We start from the raw sequence: 19,986 nt of genomic DNA, 5'->3' as shown, positions 1-19,986 counted from the left end.
TCCCACCTGTGTCTGAAGTTCCCTTACTTCTCAAGTCTCTTTTTTTCTGCTCACTCTCCTGCACCATCAAAGTGAGGCCCTTCACTGGGTCGTTCCCATCACCATGTGTGCATACTCTAGTAGTCTTCCTTGACCGACTGACCTTCAGGAATCTATCTATTTTTCTCTTTCCTCTTCACTGCAGAACACCTCTATCTCCCTTTGTCTCCAAAATCCATTTCTATAATGTTTTGTTCACCACTGCTCTATCAAAACTGCACTTATCGATGTTACCAATGAGCATTATCTTGCCCAGACCATGGAAACTTCTCAATCCTTGTTTTATTTGATCTGTCCATAGCATTTGGCATGGCCAGTTCCTCCTTTCCTAAGACTTCCCTTACTTGACTTCCAGGGTGCTAAACCCTCATATTTCTCTTCTTTTCTCCTTGACCATTTCTCCTTGGATTCTTTTGCTGTTTCCTTCTCATATTCTTGACATCTAAATACTGCAGGACTTAACCCTTAGCCCTCTTGTATCTCTATCTGCACTGAGTCCCTTGGTGATCTCACCCAGTTTCAAGTGTCAAATGTCATCTCTAAGCTGATGATGCCCATCTTTACATGTTTTTCCTCCAATACTCTCATGGCTCATTTTATCATTTCTTTCAAGTCTTGGCTCAAATTTCACCTCTCAAAGAGACCCTCTCATTTTATATAATAGTGTTCCTGCACCATCCCTCTCTATTCTCTTACTCTGTTTTATTTTATCTGTCATACATTGATTTGTGCATTGAAAGCCTTTTGAGAACAGGGAGATTATCCACTTTGTAGAACACTTTGTACATAGAAAGCTACCAATAAATGTTTGTTAAATAAAAGCATGATCTAATTCTGAAAATACCTGAAAATACCCCCAGCAATCCTAAGAGAAAGGTCATTACAGATGAAGAGATGGAATCAGGTTAACCCATTATCACACAGCTGGCAATTCAGACAACTGGATTCCAGGGCCTACATGTCACCTAGCCATGCTGCAAAAGCCAGAGGTTACCTGGAGTCTAGATCACATGTGTACTTTTACTAGGTATTGAATTTAATAGGGAGCTACTCTAGTAGTGGTGAGGGAAGAGGGGTGACAGCCCCTGGGATAAGTTAGGTGGTGACTCTATCCAAAATATATATATAATTGCCTATCTGCAGTTCCTAGGTTATCAAATCACACTGGCTCAGAGGCTGCCTTGGCTCTCGGTTGGAAAGTTTAGGCTGACAGTATATACATGCTTTGCTAGAAGCAAACTGGCCTGTGCTGCCAATATTTAAGTTAGATTTAGTTAAGAGCTTTAAATCAACTTTATCATGAGGTCTGTAAAACTGAAAACCTTCCTCACTGTTTCCATAGCAGCCAGATGGTTGACACATTTCTTAAAGAAGATTATATGTTAATGCTCAAGAACCATTTACTATGCTCATATGCTGCTGACCCAAAATGCCACAGCTTGAACTAGTCAAGCAAAATATTAATCTTTGAAAAGGACACATTATATTTCAAGCTATAGTGAAAGAGGATAAGGTTTCCAAAAATCTGATTAAATGAACTTTGAAAATATTTATAATTTAAATATTTGACTCTTCTAAAGTTTAGTGCTGTATGGATTCTGGCCCTTCAGCTACCTCATATAGGGGGTGGTGGTATAAGATGCATGAGTTATTTCCATATAGGCCATAAGTACATTCAGTTAATAGATGCTAAAATTTGCCATGTTTCCATGGTAAAATGAATTGCTGTTTTCTGTTTTAAAGGGAACCAACTGTTCACCCTCCAATACCTCCAAAGCCCAGTTCTCCTGTTTCATCTCCTAACCAGCTGAGACGGGAGAACAGGTGAGACCTGGCATTCCAGAAAATTTTGCCCAAATGAGGAAGTTAAAGAAATGAAAGCAAATGAATTATGACCTGTTTTGTGCAAAGCATGGGTATGTTTTGTGCACACATTCACAGAAGAAGCATGTGTGAAGCTTTTCTAATTCTAATTGCCAATACAAATGCATGTTTATGTTTGCCTTTGAATACTTACAGCCATTTCCTATCTTATGGAAATATACCTTCAAAATAGAAGCTGAACAATATTCATGTCCAGGAAGTGTTTATCCTCACATTTCTTCTAATTTATGTATAAGGAAGCATTATATAAGGAATCTCTTTCTTTCTCTGTGTATATAAATATATAAATATACATGCATACATATGTAGTATTTGACATATATAATCTAGATAGAAACTACATATATACATGCATTTGGTTTATATTTACTCCTAGTTAAATTTCCCATTAAAAGATACATTTTCTCTTTATATATTTTTAAATATATTATTTATTTATTTATTCATGAGAGACAGAGAGAGAGAGAGGCAGAGACATAGGCAGAGGAAAAAGCAGACTCCTTGCAGGGAGCCCAATACAGGATTTGATCCCTGAAACCTGGGAACACTCTCTGAGCCAAAGGCAGATGCCCAACGACTGAGCCACCCAGGAGTTCCTAAAAGCTACATTTTCTGATGAAAGATGTTCTTAAAACTGTATTACTACTCAAACCCTCCCTTATATTAGAAATACTTTTGGGTAGCTCTTTAGTCTTGTTTTAGCTAAGGAATTTGCAATTTATTTCGAAACTATTATAATTAAAAAAAATCTTCTAATTAACTTATCTCCAAATCGAGAAAAAAACACACTTGCTTTTCCATTTTTAATCTCTGACACTCTATAATTAATACTTAGAAACAAATTCAAAGTTCTGAAAATTTTCCCATGTGTTTCTGCTAAACTGTTTAATAATCTTGAGCTGTTTTTCGGGACATACATTGCACATTTCCATTATTGTGAGATTTAAAAAATGATTTATCATTGAAGACTGAATACATTAGATCCACTTGGTTGCCTGCCTTTGATTCTTTTGTATTTTTGCATTTTGATGATGATTTTTGTTGACAACATGAAAGAAAATTCTAGAATTATTCTTCAGGAAGAGAGTAACTTCAGCTAGAAAATGCTGACTGGGCAGCAGGGCTATGTAGCATTAAGTGTTCAGCCTATTGAGTTAAAAACCGAAGTCTGAATTTCTATTCAGTGAAACTTCACAGGATCTTTGAAATTTTGTCCTTAGGATGAGGAGATTTTTTTTCCTTTAATGAGTCAGGAGAATACTTCTTCATTGAATTAATGAAAAATATAAACTAAATTTATAACTTTTTATTTGTGCAATGGTTATAATTAAACTCTTAAAATAACTTTTTAAGTTTTCCATCTTATATTATTTTTCCTTAATATAGTAATGAGAAAATAAATATTAATTTGAATTGGATTTTTTAGAGGGCCTTAAATAAATTGGCTTTAGTATTATCTAAATTCTAGTCTAAAATCAGTGACCCTAGAGCAGTGAGCTTGTGTAAACTCAAAAAAAACTAAATTTCACGGTAATTGGTCTAATCCATTTTTACTACTTTAATTTCTTTCTTCTAGTGATCTTAAAAATAAAATTAGGACAACTTGCATGTTTTAAATCCTGATTACTTTAATCACAGCAAGATGATTTTAATGAAAGAATATGAAAGGAAAGTGTTTCCTATGTAATTAACACATGTCCTCAGGGGAACAAAAATAGTTGAATATAGTTTTTTGAGAACAAGCAAGAATGTATAAGTAGGTCAATCAGATACTTAGGAAAATAACAGAAAAAAACCTCATATCATAGACTGTGACAGAATCTAATATCCATAAACTTGTTCTATCAACTCAATGTGGTCATTCTCAATGTGTTTTAAAGGGAACCAACTGTTCACCCTCCAATACCTCCAAAGCCCAGGTCTCCTGTTTCATCTCCTAACCAGCTGAGACGGGAGAACAGGTGAGACCTGGCATTCCAGAAAATTTTGCCCAAATGAGGAAGTTAAAGAAATGAAAGCAAATGAATTATGACCTGTTTTGTGCAAAGCATGGGTATGTTTTGTGCACACATTCACAGAAGAAGCATGTGTGAAGGTGTATTGTGTGAAGGTGTATTGAAATTTAAAAAATTTCCCATCTTATTTCAGCAAGTATGTCCCTTGATCATATTCAAATGGGGGTAACATATTTAGGAAAAAACCATTCCTTTGATTCCTGATAACAAAAAAGATTCTTAAGAAATACGTATGAAAATGCCTTATTGATGATTGGAGACTAAGATAAAAAATGAACATAAACACATTTAGGAAAGATATTTCTAAGCATATCTAGTGATTAAAAATGTATTAAAACATAGGCTAAATTGCAAAATTATTATATTGGACTTCAGATTTTCAAATAAGAAATGGTTGAGTTCTAGCCAACTGAAAGAGCTAAGGTAAAGTTTGTTATCTTAAGTGGTGCTCTTGGTTCAACACACTGTAATCTTTTTGAATATAAATGTTTCCTTAAAAATGTATATTTAACAAAAGTGTTTTCTTACCTAACAGATATTATCTTTAACTTTGAAAATATAGGCAGATTTGTCCAACTAAACCAGGTGTACATACAGAAACCAACAGATCCACTGAAAAAAGTATAAGGTACAATGATCTCTATATCTATGTAACTGTAGAAAGTACAATGTTTGCCTAATTAGAATACCTAAAAATGCCAGACAATTAATAATAAAAGAGACAAAATCAGTTCTCCAGCTGGCTTCCATATAGTGAGGAATAAACATTTTTTTCGTGTACCTACAGAATTTTATTCCTTTGATTTCTATTCTAAGCTTTATATTAAGAAAACAACCAACATTGTCTGACCGTGATAGCAGAGTAAAATAAACACCTTAAGAAAGGAAAATACTTTTTATTCCCAGCACTTGTCCAAAGGACTGTGATATAGTTGTGTTGATATTTAAATGTATAGGTGGAAATGTAGTCATTTGATTGAACTTGCTCTACAAAAGCTTTGCTAGAATTAGCTGTATAATTAGGCCATATCCAGTTCTGTCCACATCATCAGGAAAAGCCTCACAAATTGTATTGATCTTTGGGTCAGGTTTCCCCATGACAGTCCTGATTTATGCCTGTTGTCTTGCACATCCCATCTGGTATAGTATGCATTTTGGTTATATCCTATTTTTATTTTTTATTTTTTAAAGAAACCACTATTTTGATATCAGTTTTAAATGATGCTATTGCTTATCAATATGATAAACAAGTTTCTAATTATTATGTTAAAAAACATACCATTAAATTTACCATCTTATCCATTATGACCAACCAATTTTTCAAAGTGCAGAACTTACATACTTTTTGTTTTTTGTTTTTTTGTTGTTGTTTTGTCCCTTGACCATCAGAAAAGTCCCAGTTTGAAACATATATCACATGAATACCCTTACCTTTGGGGAGAATCATGTTTCCCTTGTATTTAGTTACTTGAAGTGCAACTGTATCTTTGCATTGCCCAAGCTGAGTCCCATGTGCCATAAGATGTCAATGTATATTCTGTGAAAGAAGGGCTTAATGGCCAACCCATTTGGGAGACACAATTAAATAGAGTTCTCTACCACAGGACTTCTCAGAACCTTCAGTGTGCTTATATACATTCTGAATCTCCAAAAGTTGGTTGTATTTCCCAAATTGACTTGACTGCAAAATTCTTTTTTCATGTAACCCTCTTAACCTTCTATGAAACATTGTTTGGGAAACATAGGTCTTAATTACAGGAATGCCAATAAGGATTTTCCCAATTATTTCTTTGCATGATCTAGAGGAATTCGTGTGGATTTGAGCCCTGTATGTGTCAGGTGTTTCCACTTACCCTATAGTTTAAAATGTACGTTCTTTTGCTTTGTAAGTCTAAGAAGGCAGATATTTTCACTGCATGTGAGGGATGAATTAATCATCTGGACATGTTGCTTAATGCTCATTGACTCTAGTATACTAGAAACACCTCTGAACACACAGCTGTGTTTACTTGTGTAGTTAGCTCTGCTTTTTTCCATATCCTTTCTTAAGTACAGAACTTGGGAGAAGCCAATGTGTTTAGGAGAAACTGTAGTTATTTCAGTGAACACTAGATGGCAGAGCCAATGCCCAGTTAAATGACTGATGTGTGTGTGTGTGTGTGTGTGTGTATGTATGTGTGTGCGCATGGTGATATGAGAACTATTTCATCATGCAGTTAAACTCAATAATTCCTGAACACACGGACTATTGTTTTCTTTACTGAAAATGTAAGATTTTCTAGCCACTTCAAGGATAGCTCTACTATCATTGACTTGCATTTATTTTTCATCCTTTGAAGGACTCAGGATCTCGAGAATATTGTTAAAGTGGCCACTTCACTTCAGAAAACTAACAAGGGGTAAGAGCTCAGAGCTTTTGAGCTTGTATTTTTCCTTTCTTTCTATTTCAAAAAAGCTTAACCAGTGCCTTTAAAAGTTCCAAATATAAACAAAATCCCTGTTTACTATATACAATTTAAAAGAAGAAAGAATCAGTTTCTCTAGATAAATGTCCCTGAAAAGTGAGTGAGACTGACATTGATCTCACTCATGGATACGGGGTTACTCTTCTTCCTCAGCTTTGTATTTTGATGATTATACTCTCATCTCCATCACCTCAGCTGTCTGTGGTTTTGACCTTATTCCAAGTCTTTGTCCTGTATTTATGCTACTAGCTCAGATCTTATCTGTCTTCCTAGAATCCTCATTTAGAATGTCCTAGGCCATATTTACCTTCCTTCCCAAATGCACTCTTTCCAAACTTCTTTCTGTTCTTTCCTTCAGCCAACCTCACCTTTCTGGAATCATTCTTAATTCTTCCATGTCTTCCCCCTCAATGTAGTATCAGGCATATATGCATTAAATTTGTAAAATTCTCCGCTTGCCCACATGGCCTCACCCCAGTGCAAACCCTCATCAACTCCATCATAGGTTTTTAGAGTAGCTATGCAGATTTACTTGTATTCCCTCAGTCTCCTCTCCCCTAAACCATTACTACCCCATTAGTGCCAGAACTTTCTTCCTAAAATTCTGTTGAACACTTTAATGGCTCCCCATTGCCTGTTCAGTTACATCTAACCTTTGTAAACGTAGCTCCAACCTAACATTCAAGAGTTATTTCTGACTTCACCCTTATATTTACCCTACATGGAATACCAAATTAAACTACTTTCTTTCTACAGTCTCCAGACATTGTGCCTTTGTTTATGCCATTCCACCCATGTGGCAGCCTTTCCTAACTTTCCTAACTTCCTAGCCACCATATCCATTCAAGTCCTACTTATTTTTCAAGATCTAGATCAGATATCACCTCTTCTGTGAAGTCTTCCCAGAATGATTCAGTGAGATGTGACTTCTGTTTCACTAAGCTATCAGAGTCCCACTATTTATGTGTTATAACAGCTAATCGTATTTGTTGTTATTTCATGGAATCTATGCAAATATCTTATCTTCTCTATCATTTCTTTAATCTCTTAGAGGAAATATTTTGTCCTATTGACCATAAGTCATTTGCAGAGTCTGACATGATGCTTTGTGTAAAGTAGGTGCTTATATAATAGATTGTGGTAAAGAATAGTGAACAGCAGGAAACCTGGAGTATAAACATTCCATAGTTTAAATCCCATTCCTGCAAAAATTCTCCTTGCTCATGGACTTCAGCAATGCTAAGCAAGATTAAGGATTGTAGTCCTAGTCAAAAGAAGTGAAGAAACAGAAGTAACACATAGCCCTTCTGTGCAAATGAAACTGATTGGAGCTCTGAATCCAGACAGGAACTCCAGAAAGTATCCCGGATGTTTCATTTCCACTTCTCTTATTTAAGTGTCTAGATCTCTAATTTTACTTTTTTACTTTTTTTGAGATAGTATTTTGTTTTTAAAAGGGATTGAATAGTTTTTTGGTGAGTGAGAGTGGTTTTTGAAGGAGAGATGGGTGAATGATGCTGAAGGGAAATTGTGGTTTGGCACAAATCCAACAAAAACAATGAGGACTACAGTTAGTCCTGTTCCCTCTCTGTAGGCATAGTACACAAATTCCACAATGGGAGTGGGATGTGTTCTCCACAGGGAAAAGTTACTGCTCTGTCAGCGACCAGGGGAAATGTTTATTGGATCAACATACCCAACTATCATTACTGTGGACTATCTGTAGGGACTAGAAATAGCTTTATTCACCTAACTGTTCTTGGTGATATTCCTTTGTGAACTGTCACTCCTATCTGATTAAGAACATTTAATTTATTGCACCTGCAATGGTGAAATTTAATATCCAAAGCTTTCATCAATGTAAGGTCATTTTAAAAGTCCACATTCCTTATTCAGAACATTGTCTCCATTTTATTTAATTTATCACAGAGTGTCTTCTCATGATTTATGCCAATCTGTTTGTAAAAACATGAGCAACCCCAAATCCTGATAATTACATCATTGTAATTCATACTAATCAGAAATTCTGGGACTACAATTTTACAGGACTCTTAGGTTTGCTCTTTTCCTTGGAGACATGGACAGATTCATACTCTCAGAGCTAGGAGGTGGAATTTCAAGCAACTAACAACAGTGAGGCATTGTGTCAGGGGACTAAGTGATATGTTAATTTTTTTGTCAGGGTCAGCAACTTTCATATTTCAGTATTAACCTGACTTCAATCCTACTACTGAATATGTAACATTACTTGAAAGGATTCACCTATATGATGGCTGTTAATTTTATGTGTTTTTGGGTCTCTAAGAGGATTGCCCCAGCAGCTATTTTGGCGGGGCATTGTGCCAGGCATCTTCAAAGCACATAAATGGCTCAGCAACTATACCTCTCTAGCCTGAGCCAAACTCTTGATGTCTCTAAAAGCAGTTTAAAAAATAAATATAGCAAGCATTTATTAAATGAAAAATTTAGTAGACTGGGAACTGTTACTATAATGGACAAAATTAATTGAGAGTTTTTGACTTGCCAGATATGCTTCACACTATGTACTCATTCATTAGCTTATTGATTTTTTTCTCAGGTGGGTACAATTAGTATTCTTGTTCGACAGGTGGAAAAATTGAAGCAGGAAGAGGTTAGGTAATTCACCCAGAGTCATCAATTCATAATTGGTAAATCCTGGGTTAGGCTCCATGTATCCCTGACCTGGGACTCTGAATATGTAACTCCTGAGTTACTTGGCCTCATGGCTTCCTGGTCAGTACCAGTGATGACTCAGAAGAAAAAGGAACATTGAGAAAGTGTGGGAAATGTGTATTCTAGAGCAAGAAGAAGGGAAAACCATGATTTGTGATCTAAAAACTGGACCAGGAGGGCAAGAGAAATGGGGGCAAAGGGATAACAGAAATATGGAAGAGAGAATACGCTGCGAGGAGCGAACAGAAACCAGAAACCCACTGAGGCTGCCTTCTTGAGGGAGAGACCTGAACTCAGGTGACCCTAAGGGATGTTCTGGAACCCAGGGTTTAGCTTAAACAGGTTGCTCCTCAAGAAGCAGCCAGAAAGTTGTAGTTCTCAAATACAGAAACAAGATAACAAATTTAGTGGACTTCAAATGAGGGAAGATCACAATTTAAGAAAGTGCTGACTTACTGATGAACAGGTGTTTTTCAATAGCTACTTTGTGCAGATACATTATGTAAAGATAGAATCTCTAGTCAGTGTACCTATATTTGTTGATTCAATTAAAAACCTGTATTAAATATTTACTGTATAAAGGATACAGAATTAAAGACTGAAGAGGATCCAATGTAAAACATAGTGCAAAATTTTAAGTGGTGTGTATGTATGTGTGTGAGAGAGAAAGAGAGAGATGTAGGAGCAGGAACATTAACATGAGACAAGTTGCTACATGACAAAATATAGTAGTGTAAGTGCTAGAAAGGAAGTGAAAACAAAATGCAGCAAAGTTTCTGAAAACATAGAGGACTCTATTCTGTTGGAAGACTGGGAATTGTTTTGAGGAAGAGGCATTTGAAGAGAACCTTGAAGGATATATGAGATTTTTGTGGTATTTCAGACTTAAGATGGACCTGCCCTTTGACTGGGCTGATGTGAGGTTTTTGTTTGTTGTTTTTTTCTTCCAAAAGTGAAGAATTGGATAACCTCATAAAAATGAAGAAAAGTTTGAATAGGTAAGTCTTAAAAACATCCATTTTTTGCTTTATTATTGAATTGTATATCATGACTTCTCATGTCTTTTTAGTATTTGAGCATGAGGATCCACATCCTGGGTGAGTTAAAAGTAGCCTACAAATCTTGAATAAAAAGCTTGCAGGAATCATTATCATTTCACCACTACTATGAATGGTTATTACAATCTAAAGATACTAATATTAAAGTGTTTTTTATTTTCATACTCTATTTAGTAAGGCAGTGATATAAATAATCACAGTTCTCTTTTCGAAATATTAACATATTCATATGTGGACAGAGTTTAGTTTGGTCACTGAATGCTTTCAATTTTACACTTTACAAAAGCCACTTATTATCTTAGTCAACCTTATCTCCTTAATTTTGAATCATTTATAATTGCACGCTTTAAAAATTATAACAATTGAGGTTTGGGTTGGAAGTGTGTACAGTTCTTGCTATCTCTCTGTTACTTTGCCTACTAACATGTTACATGGGTAGGAGCCAGAGAGACAGAGAAATAACACAAATGTCAAATGAACCAATTGATCTGAACTTCAAGAGGTGTGGTTTTCATACCCTGTTCTGACAGTAGTGATCTTATGATTGACTATCAACAACTTATTTAAATTGCTGCTTTTCGGTTTCTTCATCTATGAAGAGAGTGGGTATTAGATCAAGGATCCCAGACTCCAATAGTGGGAAGGGCCCGATTGTATGGAACACAGAGGAGTGCCCTGTCCAAAGTGTCTGGCTGTTTCTCATCTGCTAACAGGTGCAATGTGAGAATTTGAACCCCATATTACAGAATATTTTCAGGATATCTTGAAAATCCAGGTTTTGATATGTCATAGCCATCTTTGTAAGCATTGGCTCACACTAAAAACTAAATACTGAATCCAAGCAACACATCGAGGACCTATTGGCTGTTTGTGAATCCCCAGTTCATATCTTTTGTCTTATTTTTCTGAGGTCCACTGAAATTTAAATTTTGAGTCTATGAAAATATCTATTTGGAATATAGCAATTTCAAGAATTAGGGCTCATCTTACCCACCCAGTTTCTATTTCCTGTCTATGTATAGAAATATAAACTGGTCTCTGTTTCTATAAAGTTAAGTGTGTGTTGTTAACACTAATGAGGTTTTTTATTCAATACATTTAAAGAAATCAAGGTCTTGATGGTCTCTTCAGAGCAAATCCTAGGGCAGAGCAAACAGAGAAAAGGTAAGTGCATCTGTCCCTAACCTGAAAATATGATCTTCCAGATTGCTTGCTTTATCTTTTCAGACATTCACTGGAAGGGAGTTGTATCCTCTGGCATGGAAATGTACTAACAGATGGAGTAGTGCTCTCAGTATTGTACATTTAGCTCAGACATAATTGCCTAGAAGGATTTCTACTCTTCCATTCAATAAGAGTAAATGAGCAGTTCATGAAGAATGTTTATTGTATCTGACCTCTTAAGATACCACATAATTTTATTTCAGCAGGTAGTCTTTTATTTGAATTTCTTTGTGTTTACAGAGCCAAAAGCCTTGAAAATCTCATTTTTATGAATACTCGAACAGACAAAGATGGCAAAGGGTAAGATTTGACTAAGGCTCTTATGGGCCTCTTTGATTGAGTCCTAAACTATATGCTATTTCCTGGATATGACCTCCTGCTCAGGACAAGGGGCAAAGCAGACTGGTGGAACAGGTCCTGTATGGGGCGGGGGGGGGGGGGGGCGGGCGGGATCAGGAGATGAGTGGATATCTTGGTGCTGCATCTGCCACTTACATCAATCTGGATGACCCTGGGCAAATCACTTAACCTCTGGAGCCTGCTGTTTCCTCATCCTATAAAATGAAGGGCATGACCTAGATGATCTTCACATTCCGTTTTGTATTTAAAAATGAAGGAACTCTAGCTGACTATTACAAGTGGTGGACAATAGGCTGGTTTATGAACTAAATATATTCATTCTAAGATATTTTGATGCTGGGAGCATAGTCTCTCACCACTGAAGTCTTTATAATACTTCAAGGCACTTTTCAGTTGGAATCTTGATTGAGTCACTTCAAATGTATATCTCATATATATTTGTAAATATCTCAGGGTCAAGAGTCATGCTTTTACTTGTTTTAGATCATAAAAAAGGGTTAGTGAATGATTAATAACTAAATCAATAGCTTAATTTAAGAGACTGATTTTTAGTTCTAGGCTGATACTGATGTCCTAGAAAATTGACTTAGATTTTGATATATTTTTATATGGAAAGAAACAAAACTCTTGAAAGTTTTATTAAAGAAAATCATAGAATAGTCAAGAATGACAAAGGGTAAAGATTTAGGAGATTTCTGTTTTTCCTACCAGGTTGGCTGTTTACCTTGTACTTGATTAGTCATTTAATTTGCCTTCCTTATATGATAATTATTTCTATTGTCTTGATTATCTTTTAAAGCCATTTATCTGTGCCAGTCTGTGCACAGAATGGTATTCTAGCTTTCCAAGCCAATCTTGGCAGATGCATTCTCAACTCTATCTGATGTAGAACACTTAAAGTCTATGTGGTGAAAATTATTGGCAATAATAATTTCACAGATACTGAATCCTTATTAATAATATATTATAATATAAACATGTAAGTATTATTACAGGTAAAATTTTTTCTTCACATGGAGGACAGGTGAAGGGGGAAAATAGTCAATTCTCTGTGAATGGTTATATGAGCTTTATAGGAAAAGATGAGATTTCAGATATTTAAGAAATGAAATTGGGAAGGGTCCACAAAAGTGATAGAAAATAGAAAATTTAGGATGAGTATCTCAAGTAAATCATTTCTGGGCTGATAAAGAGGAGAAAAGAGATGTGATCTGTAATGTGCAATTGGCTTTTTGATGTAGTAATGACTGAACTCATTGATGTAGTAGAGTGAGTCCATAGCCCTTTTACCTTCTTCTTGCCCTTTCTCTCTGCCTTCTTTCTCTTTAGTTTCTCTGAAAGATGCTAGAATGTCAATAGCCTTATCACAGTGAAATACGAGACAGATAAAAATGGCAAAGGGCAACACCTGGACAATTGGGGGATTTAGAGGGATTAACTTTGATATTCTCTAATAGCTTTAAACTATTTGCATGGAAAGGTTTCTTGTTTGTAGTCTTATATAAATCACTGGAGCCATTCTAGAGCTATTCCTGCCTTTCCAAGGTACTTCAGGACCTTGAACTTTTTACTAAAAATGACATGTCTAAATCTCCAAAGGGTCTAGATTTAAAATGTTGACCATCTGATTTCCACCCCTGATATGAATGATTTTTATGTTTAGAGAAGGCAATATATCAACAAATGTATTAAAGTTAGCTTCCCACCAACCATCCCTGAAAGGACAAAGAAAGCACAACCTGAGACTTGAAGGGAACTTTTACTATTAAAATATTTTAATGATAAAGAAAATGTGATATATATATATATATACACACACACACACACACATGCACATACACACATACACACACACACACACACACACACACCCTGGAATATTAGCCATAAAAAAGAATGAGATCTTGCCATCTGTGACAACATGAATGCATCTAGAGGGAGTTATGCCAGGTGAAGTAAGTCAGACAGGGAAAGACAAATACCATATGATCTCACTTATATATGAAACTTAAAACAAAGAAAAAGCAGAAATAGGCACATAAATTCAGAGAACCAAATGATGGTTGCCAGGAGGTCAGTGTAGGGATGGGCAAAATGGGTGAAGGGGAGTGGAGATACAAGTTTCTAGTTATGGAATGAGTAAGTCACGAGGATAAAAGGTACAATGTAGGGAATATAGTTAATAGTATTGAAATAGCATTATATGGTGAAAGATGGTAGCTATACTTGTGGTGAACATTGTATCACATATAGAGTTGTTGAATCACTATGTTGTACACCTGCAACTAATGTGAACATTGTGTGTCAACTCTATTTCAATTAAAAACAAATTTACTGAGACTCCTGGGTGGCTCAGTCAGTTGAGCACTGGACTCTCAATTTTGGCTTAGATCATGATCTCAGGGTTGTGAAATGGAGTCCTGCATCGGGCTCCACACCCAGCAAGGGATCTGCTTGAGATTCTATCCCTTTTCCTCTGCCCTTCTCCCAACCTGCACATGCTCTCTCTTGCTTGTTCTCTCTCTAAAATAAATAATCTTTTTTTTTTAAAGAAAACTGTTACATTTACTTTAAAAATAAAAAAAATAAAGAGTTTGTAATAGCTTGGCCTCAATCCACAGGTCAGGCTCTTTGACCATTATGTCTTTTGAGAACATGAAGAATAAAATATTAGAGAAAAAAGGACCTTAAAATGGCATAGTCTAATTCCATTCCTTGTGGTGAGAAAACTTGGTGCAGAGAAGTGAAAGAACATGATCACAAACCGTATTAAAATCAGAATTAGGAATTGAATCCAGATCTCCTTTGTACACTGATACTGGTCTCTAGTGCTATAATGCATACTAATAAAAGTAACCTCAAGATTATAACTTTGTATAAACTGTCAAGACAACTCAGTTCTAAATAGCAAGAATGTTTATTATTGTATTAAAAAGTATTTCATTAAAATGATTTAGTCACAACAGAGTAATGACTGGGACCTTACTATTAGAATATTTAGCGTATCTCATCAGCATTTTGCATGAAAAGAGCCACTTATATTAAAATTTTCTAAAGACTTCTGAGGCTTTAGGTACTGCTAATATCTTAGTCCCGTGGTGAGAAATATGCTGTTGCCACAAGAGATTGAGTTACTCTCTCTCCTCTCTCTCTTTTGCTTTGCTGTCCTCCCTGCTCCAATGTTGTGAAGGAACCAAGGCCTTGGAGGTCTTACTAAAATTAATCAAAGGACTGACAAAAATGAGAAAGGATATCTTGCTGGGGCTCTCTTTTTTCAAGTTGATTTTTCACACCTCATTAGAAATGGGAGTATTATACCTTCCTTGGTCACAGATGAACTGTTGCACTTTATAGGCCTCTCAGAGAGTAAGCAAAGGAATATGAGGAATGCTGTTTCCGTAGGACCACATGTTTGTTACATTGAAGTGCAGGAAATCTGTTACATAATCCCTTATTCTGTATTTTCTTAAACAATTAAAACACAGCCAAGTTTTATATTTAAATTAAGAAATATGAAGGACAAATTGCAAAGTGAGAGGTATGCTGGGAAGTTCTTCTAAACTGATTTAAACCAAGTACTGCTGTGGAAATTAATAAGGCTATGTTGAGGATAATTAAATCCAAGTATTTCTGGCCATTTGGCCTGGAAACATCTGATATCCTTTCAGGGACATTCTTGTTTGTACAGATTTCAGAAAAAAACTGAATATAACCTAAGTGACACAAGATTTTCGTGTTTTTGTTTTTGTTTTTCTAAAGAAGCCAAGATCTCGAAACGATTATCAAAGTGAATGCTAGGAGAGATAAAACTAGGAGAGGGTGAGAACTGTTTTGATGTTTCTGCATCTTGTTTGTTTTCTCCCAAGTTCCACTGCGTGATCTTCTTAGTAATATTGAGGGAGTCACATCTTTGATTTTGCCTTCTGTCTTTTGTCTGATCCTTGTCACCCTGATTTTTACTTTGGAGGGTCTACAATGGATTTTATCTAAATTTACATTTGGCTAATATAAAATCCCAGAGATTAATTTAACTATATTATTGATAGGCAATTTTTATAATAAAATTAATATCTTTTTTTAAATTTTTTATTTATTTATGATAGTTACAGAGAGAGAGAGAGAGGCAGAGACACAGGCAGAGGGAGAAGCAGGCTCCATGCACTGGGAGCCCGACGTGGGATTCGATCCCGGGTCTCCAGGATCGCGCCCTGGGCCAAAGGCAGGCGCCAAACCGCTGCGCCACCCAGGGATCCCCAAATTAATATCTATATAATAATTTTCTCCAAAAGCTTTCAACTAATCATCAGTAATATGGAATGTCTATTTATATATAACACTCTGAAAATACTTTGAAACTGATCTAAACTTTTTTTTAAGAGGTGAAGACCTTGATAATCTTATCAGAGCAAATCCCAAAGGAAGTGAAAATGCTACTGGGTAAGCATTATTAGTGTCTTTAAGTCTGATTTCTGTAAGTAACAATCAATAAGATAAAATGATTTGGCATTTTAACTTCATAACCATATTTTATTAGCATGGACTTAGACAATAACAGTGGGCCATATGACCTTCCTTTCTTGTTCCTTAAAAAAAATCACTTATTTTTTGAAGAACTGTCCTAGTATTTGATAGTCAGTTGCCTTTTATACCAGATTTTAGGCTTTAATTTGTTTAATGGATGATTTACAGAAATGAGTTTCTTTGTATCTAAAGAATGCATTGTCTTGACAACACTTTCAAGGTCCAAGTAACAAAGATAGCAGAAGTGAGGCTTGACTAAAACTCTTGTAAATCAGCTTCTCTTAAGATGAGGGTCTCAAAAAGTAGCTGAAGGGAGGGGCTGAACAGGTATATCCATTAAGAGTAAGGAAATTCCCCAACTTTTTCTCCTCCTCAGGGCTCTGTCAGTAGGGCATGCAGTCACGATACTTCTGCCAACCTCTACAGTATTAACTTTTTTGGGTTCAGGTTATTCCTTTTTGATATTACTCAGTGCATTTTAATGAGGGTGACATGTGTATCCCTGAGAAATGAGTCAATTTTCCTACCATGTAAGCTATTTTTTTTCTTGCTCTTTGTAGTTTATCATAATCTAATTATATTTTTTAAAAACTTGGGTTAGGAAAAAAGTTTATATGAAGACATATATTCTTATCATTTAAAAATATTATTGTTATTGATATTGTTGTTATTATTTAAAAACCGAATAGGCAATTATATCTGATTTGTTGAGTAGAAATTTATATTCTCTCTGGATCTGGTATAGAACTTAATTTGACTCACATTACTTCTCTAATCATTATTCAGTTTATTAGTGTTTTACTTAATAACATTCATTAAAACTCAGTTCTTTATTCAAAGAAAACAAGACCTCGATGGATTTATTAAAGTGAATCCTGAAACAAATAAAAATATCAAGAGGTAAGATATTTAAAGCTTCCCCCTTCCCTTTGGCACTTATAAGCACATTGGAATCTTGAGTGCTTTTATTCAGGAGGGTAAATTAAAATTCAAATAAGTTCTCTTTTCCCCCAAACATATCACAATAAGTAATTTTATACAAGTGATACTCAGAAGTGATCTTTTGCATTTTATTTTTGGGTAACATTTACTATCAGGTAGATTTTGAGAAATTAAATGGGAATTTGAATGAGCTCCTCTATTGAGTTAAATTATTTCTTTCCGTGTGTGTGTGTGTGTGTGTGTGTATAAGTGTATATGTGTGTATGTGTAAGTAGTATGTGTATATAAATGTATTTGTGTATTATAAATAGTGTGTATGTATAAGAGTATATATGTATATTAATCAGGGTTCTCCAGAGAAACTGAAACAATAGGGCATGTATATATTTAGAAAGAGATTTATTATAAGGGATTGGCTTATGCTCTTACAAGAGCTAAGAAGTCCCAAGATTTGTAGTTTGCAAACTGGACACCAAGGAGAGCCAGTGATGCAATTCCTGTCCAAATCCAAATGCCTAAGGACCAGGAGGGCTGATGGTTTAACTTTCAACACCAGAAGGAGATGTCTTAGGTCAAGCAGTCAGGCAAACTCCCTTCTAACATACCCTTTTTGCTCTATTCCAATCCTCAGTGGATTGGTTGTGGCCCGTGTGTTAGGGAGGACCATATACTTTACTCAGTCTAGATTTAAATGTTAATCTCACCCTAAAACACCCTCACAGGCATATCCAGTATAATGTTTGACTAAATGTAGGCACTTTGTGACCCAGTCAACATATGAAATTAACCATCAAAAAAAATGTATGTATATACATAAGTGTACGTGTATGTATACACAGTATAAATATATATAAATGGATGCATGTGGATATGTTTGTGTGTGAATGTGTGCATGTGTAGTGTATTTGTGTGTAGCATATCTATGTCTACATAGTGTAGTGTATGTTTAAAGATGAAGAGTTTAACAAAGTGTAGTTCATTAAAAGAGTCCTACTACCCATGAACTGTCAAGTAAATCTGGAAAGCTTATGTTCTCCTGCTATTTATTTTTTAAAAAGCAGATGGGATATATTTGAAACTGAGCTTGTTGGTATGTTGCTGAAAAACAGGACACCAAATAACTCCATGTGGTTTCCTTTGAACTTCTTTCCATTCAGTTAACTCAGTTCATGATATTATTAGTTGATTCTAAAATGTGTCACTGATGCCTGCAGGCCCAGTCAGCAGAGCAAGGGCTCAGCTGAAAAGCTGCGGTGCACACTGTCAGGCTATCCTGTTCTCAGCAGCATGAAATGGTGGGAGGCCCAGAGACTCAGGGAGTTAGACACCTGTATTTGCACCCAATAAACTGAGAAGAAAGTGTTGATTTCCCTGGCTATCTGTGTAGTCCAGGAAGATAACTCAAGGTAGTGAATGTGAACGGGGAGTCCAAATTCTGTTCAAATTCTGACTTGGTCACTTGATAGCTGTGTCCTCAAGCTTCAATTTACTCATCCACAAAATAGAGATCATAACACTATCATCATGCCTGGCACATAGTAGATACAAGTAATTGTTAGCAATAGTAAAGATTCAGATGAATTATGTTCTCTTAGTGATTTAGATACTGTTTAAATATTTAATTTACTTTGACTCTCCAAGAAAAATCTGTTTTCTAATTTTTATTTAAAAGAGTATTTCAAATAACCACCTGTTATTTTTTATATGTTGGTGTGTGTCTGTGTGAATGTCTATGTTGCACATGTGTATACATGCAAATGTTTGTGTGTGTGTTTGCATGAGTGTATGTATATATGTCGATGTGCCTTTGTATGTATGCCAGTACACATGCATATGGGTGTGTGCATGTCTTTGCAATTGTCCTTGTGTGATTGCATAAAAGTGCACACATGCTTGTATGTGCATGAATATATGTATATCTGTATGCTTTTGCATGCATATTAATTCATATGTACATGGATGTCTATGTGTGTGCATTCGTGTCCATATGTTTGGGAGTATGCATTGTGTGTGTGTGTATTTGTGTGCATACTTCCTGAGAGCTTTTAGGGACCCTAATTGTCTTTTTCTTTCAGTACACATGATTAAGTTCTGTAGATCTTTTAAAAGTAAAACTAAATCATGCTCCCTCTCTTATTAAAAAATTATAAGGTTTTTCCATTTCAAGTAGAATACAATTCTAACCTTCAGCAATGGTCTCTTACTTGTTCAATACAGTCCAGCCAAATTAATCTTTTTTCCTATTCCTGTCTCATTTCTGCCTTATGAGTTCTGCATATGCTATTCCCACTTTGGACTGCTTTACCCCACATTGTCATTTCTGACCATTGACTATAATTGTCACCACCCCCTCCTCCAACCCCAGCAACATAGGCATCAGGCACTCCTTCTTATTTTCTTCAGAGTATGTATTGTTATCTGGAATTGTGACATTCATTTATATGCTTGGTTGTATATTGCTTGCCTCTTCCCAAGTTAGAATGGAAGGCTCATGAGGCATAAGCCTATGTCTGTATTATTTACAGGTTTCCATAACTAATTGTAAATTGAAAGAATGAATGAGTACTGGGGACTTATATAGTATGAAGCTTTGATTCACCATTTAGCTCGAAATGTTATTTTAAATTATTACATTAATTAGCACAGTCTTCTTTATTGATTTTATTTACTTTGAGATTTAAACAAACTTCCACTTACATGTGCTCTATTTAATATGTTTAAAGAGATCAAGTTCTTGGCAAAATAATCAAAGTGAACTCCAGAATCAACACAAGTATTACAAAG

The 19,986-nt window shown here is 35.4% G+C and overlaps 1 protein-coding gene across 29 annotated transcripts in view; it reads left to right on the top strand.

The window, feature by feature from the left end:
* Nucleotides 1-19,986, top strand: part of SCEL (sciellin) — a 297,545-nt gene that overhangs the window by 237,284 nt on the left and 40,275 nt on the right. For 26 of the 29 annotated variants that reach the window (XM_077855300.1, XM_077855316.1, XM_077855313.1 and 23 more), the window contains 9 exons: nucleotides 1,783-1,863; nucleotides 3,804-3,884; nucleotides 4,501-4,566; nucleotides 6,278-6,337; nucleotides 10,051-10,095; nucleotides 11,260-11,319; nucleotides 11,620-11,679; nucleotides 16,117-16,176; nucleotides 17,101-17,160. In XM_077855300.1, the coding sequence (XP_077711426.1) occupies nucleotides 1,783-1,863; nucleotides 3,804-3,884; nucleotides 4,501-4,566; nucleotides 6,278-6,337; nucleotides 10,051-10,095; nucleotides 11,260-11,319; nucleotides 11,620-11,679; nucleotides 16,117-16,176; nucleotides 17,101-17,160 (573 nt within the window). The remainder of the gene's footprint in view (nucleotides 1-1,782; nucleotides 1,864-3,803; nucleotides 3,885-4,500; nucleotides 4,567-6,277; nucleotides 6,338-10,050; nucleotides 10,096-11,259; nucleotides 11,320-11,619; nucleotides 11,680-16,116; nucleotides 16,177-17,100; nucleotides 17,161-19,986) is intronic. The other 3 variants (XM_077855322.1, XM_077855320.1, XM_077855324.1) reach the window with 3 other exon arrangements.

This window comes from Canis aureus, chromosome 17, assembly GCF_053574225.1.
Source record: "Canis aureus isolate CA01 chromosome 17, VMU_Caureus_v.1.0, whole genome shotgun sequence".
Classification (NCBI taxonomy): Eukaryota; Metazoa; Chordata; class Mammalia; order Carnivora; family Canidae; genus Canis; species Canis aureus.
The sequence above is the reverse complement of the archived record's forward strand: the minus strand, read 5'-3'. Positions and strand labels throughout refer to the sequence as shown.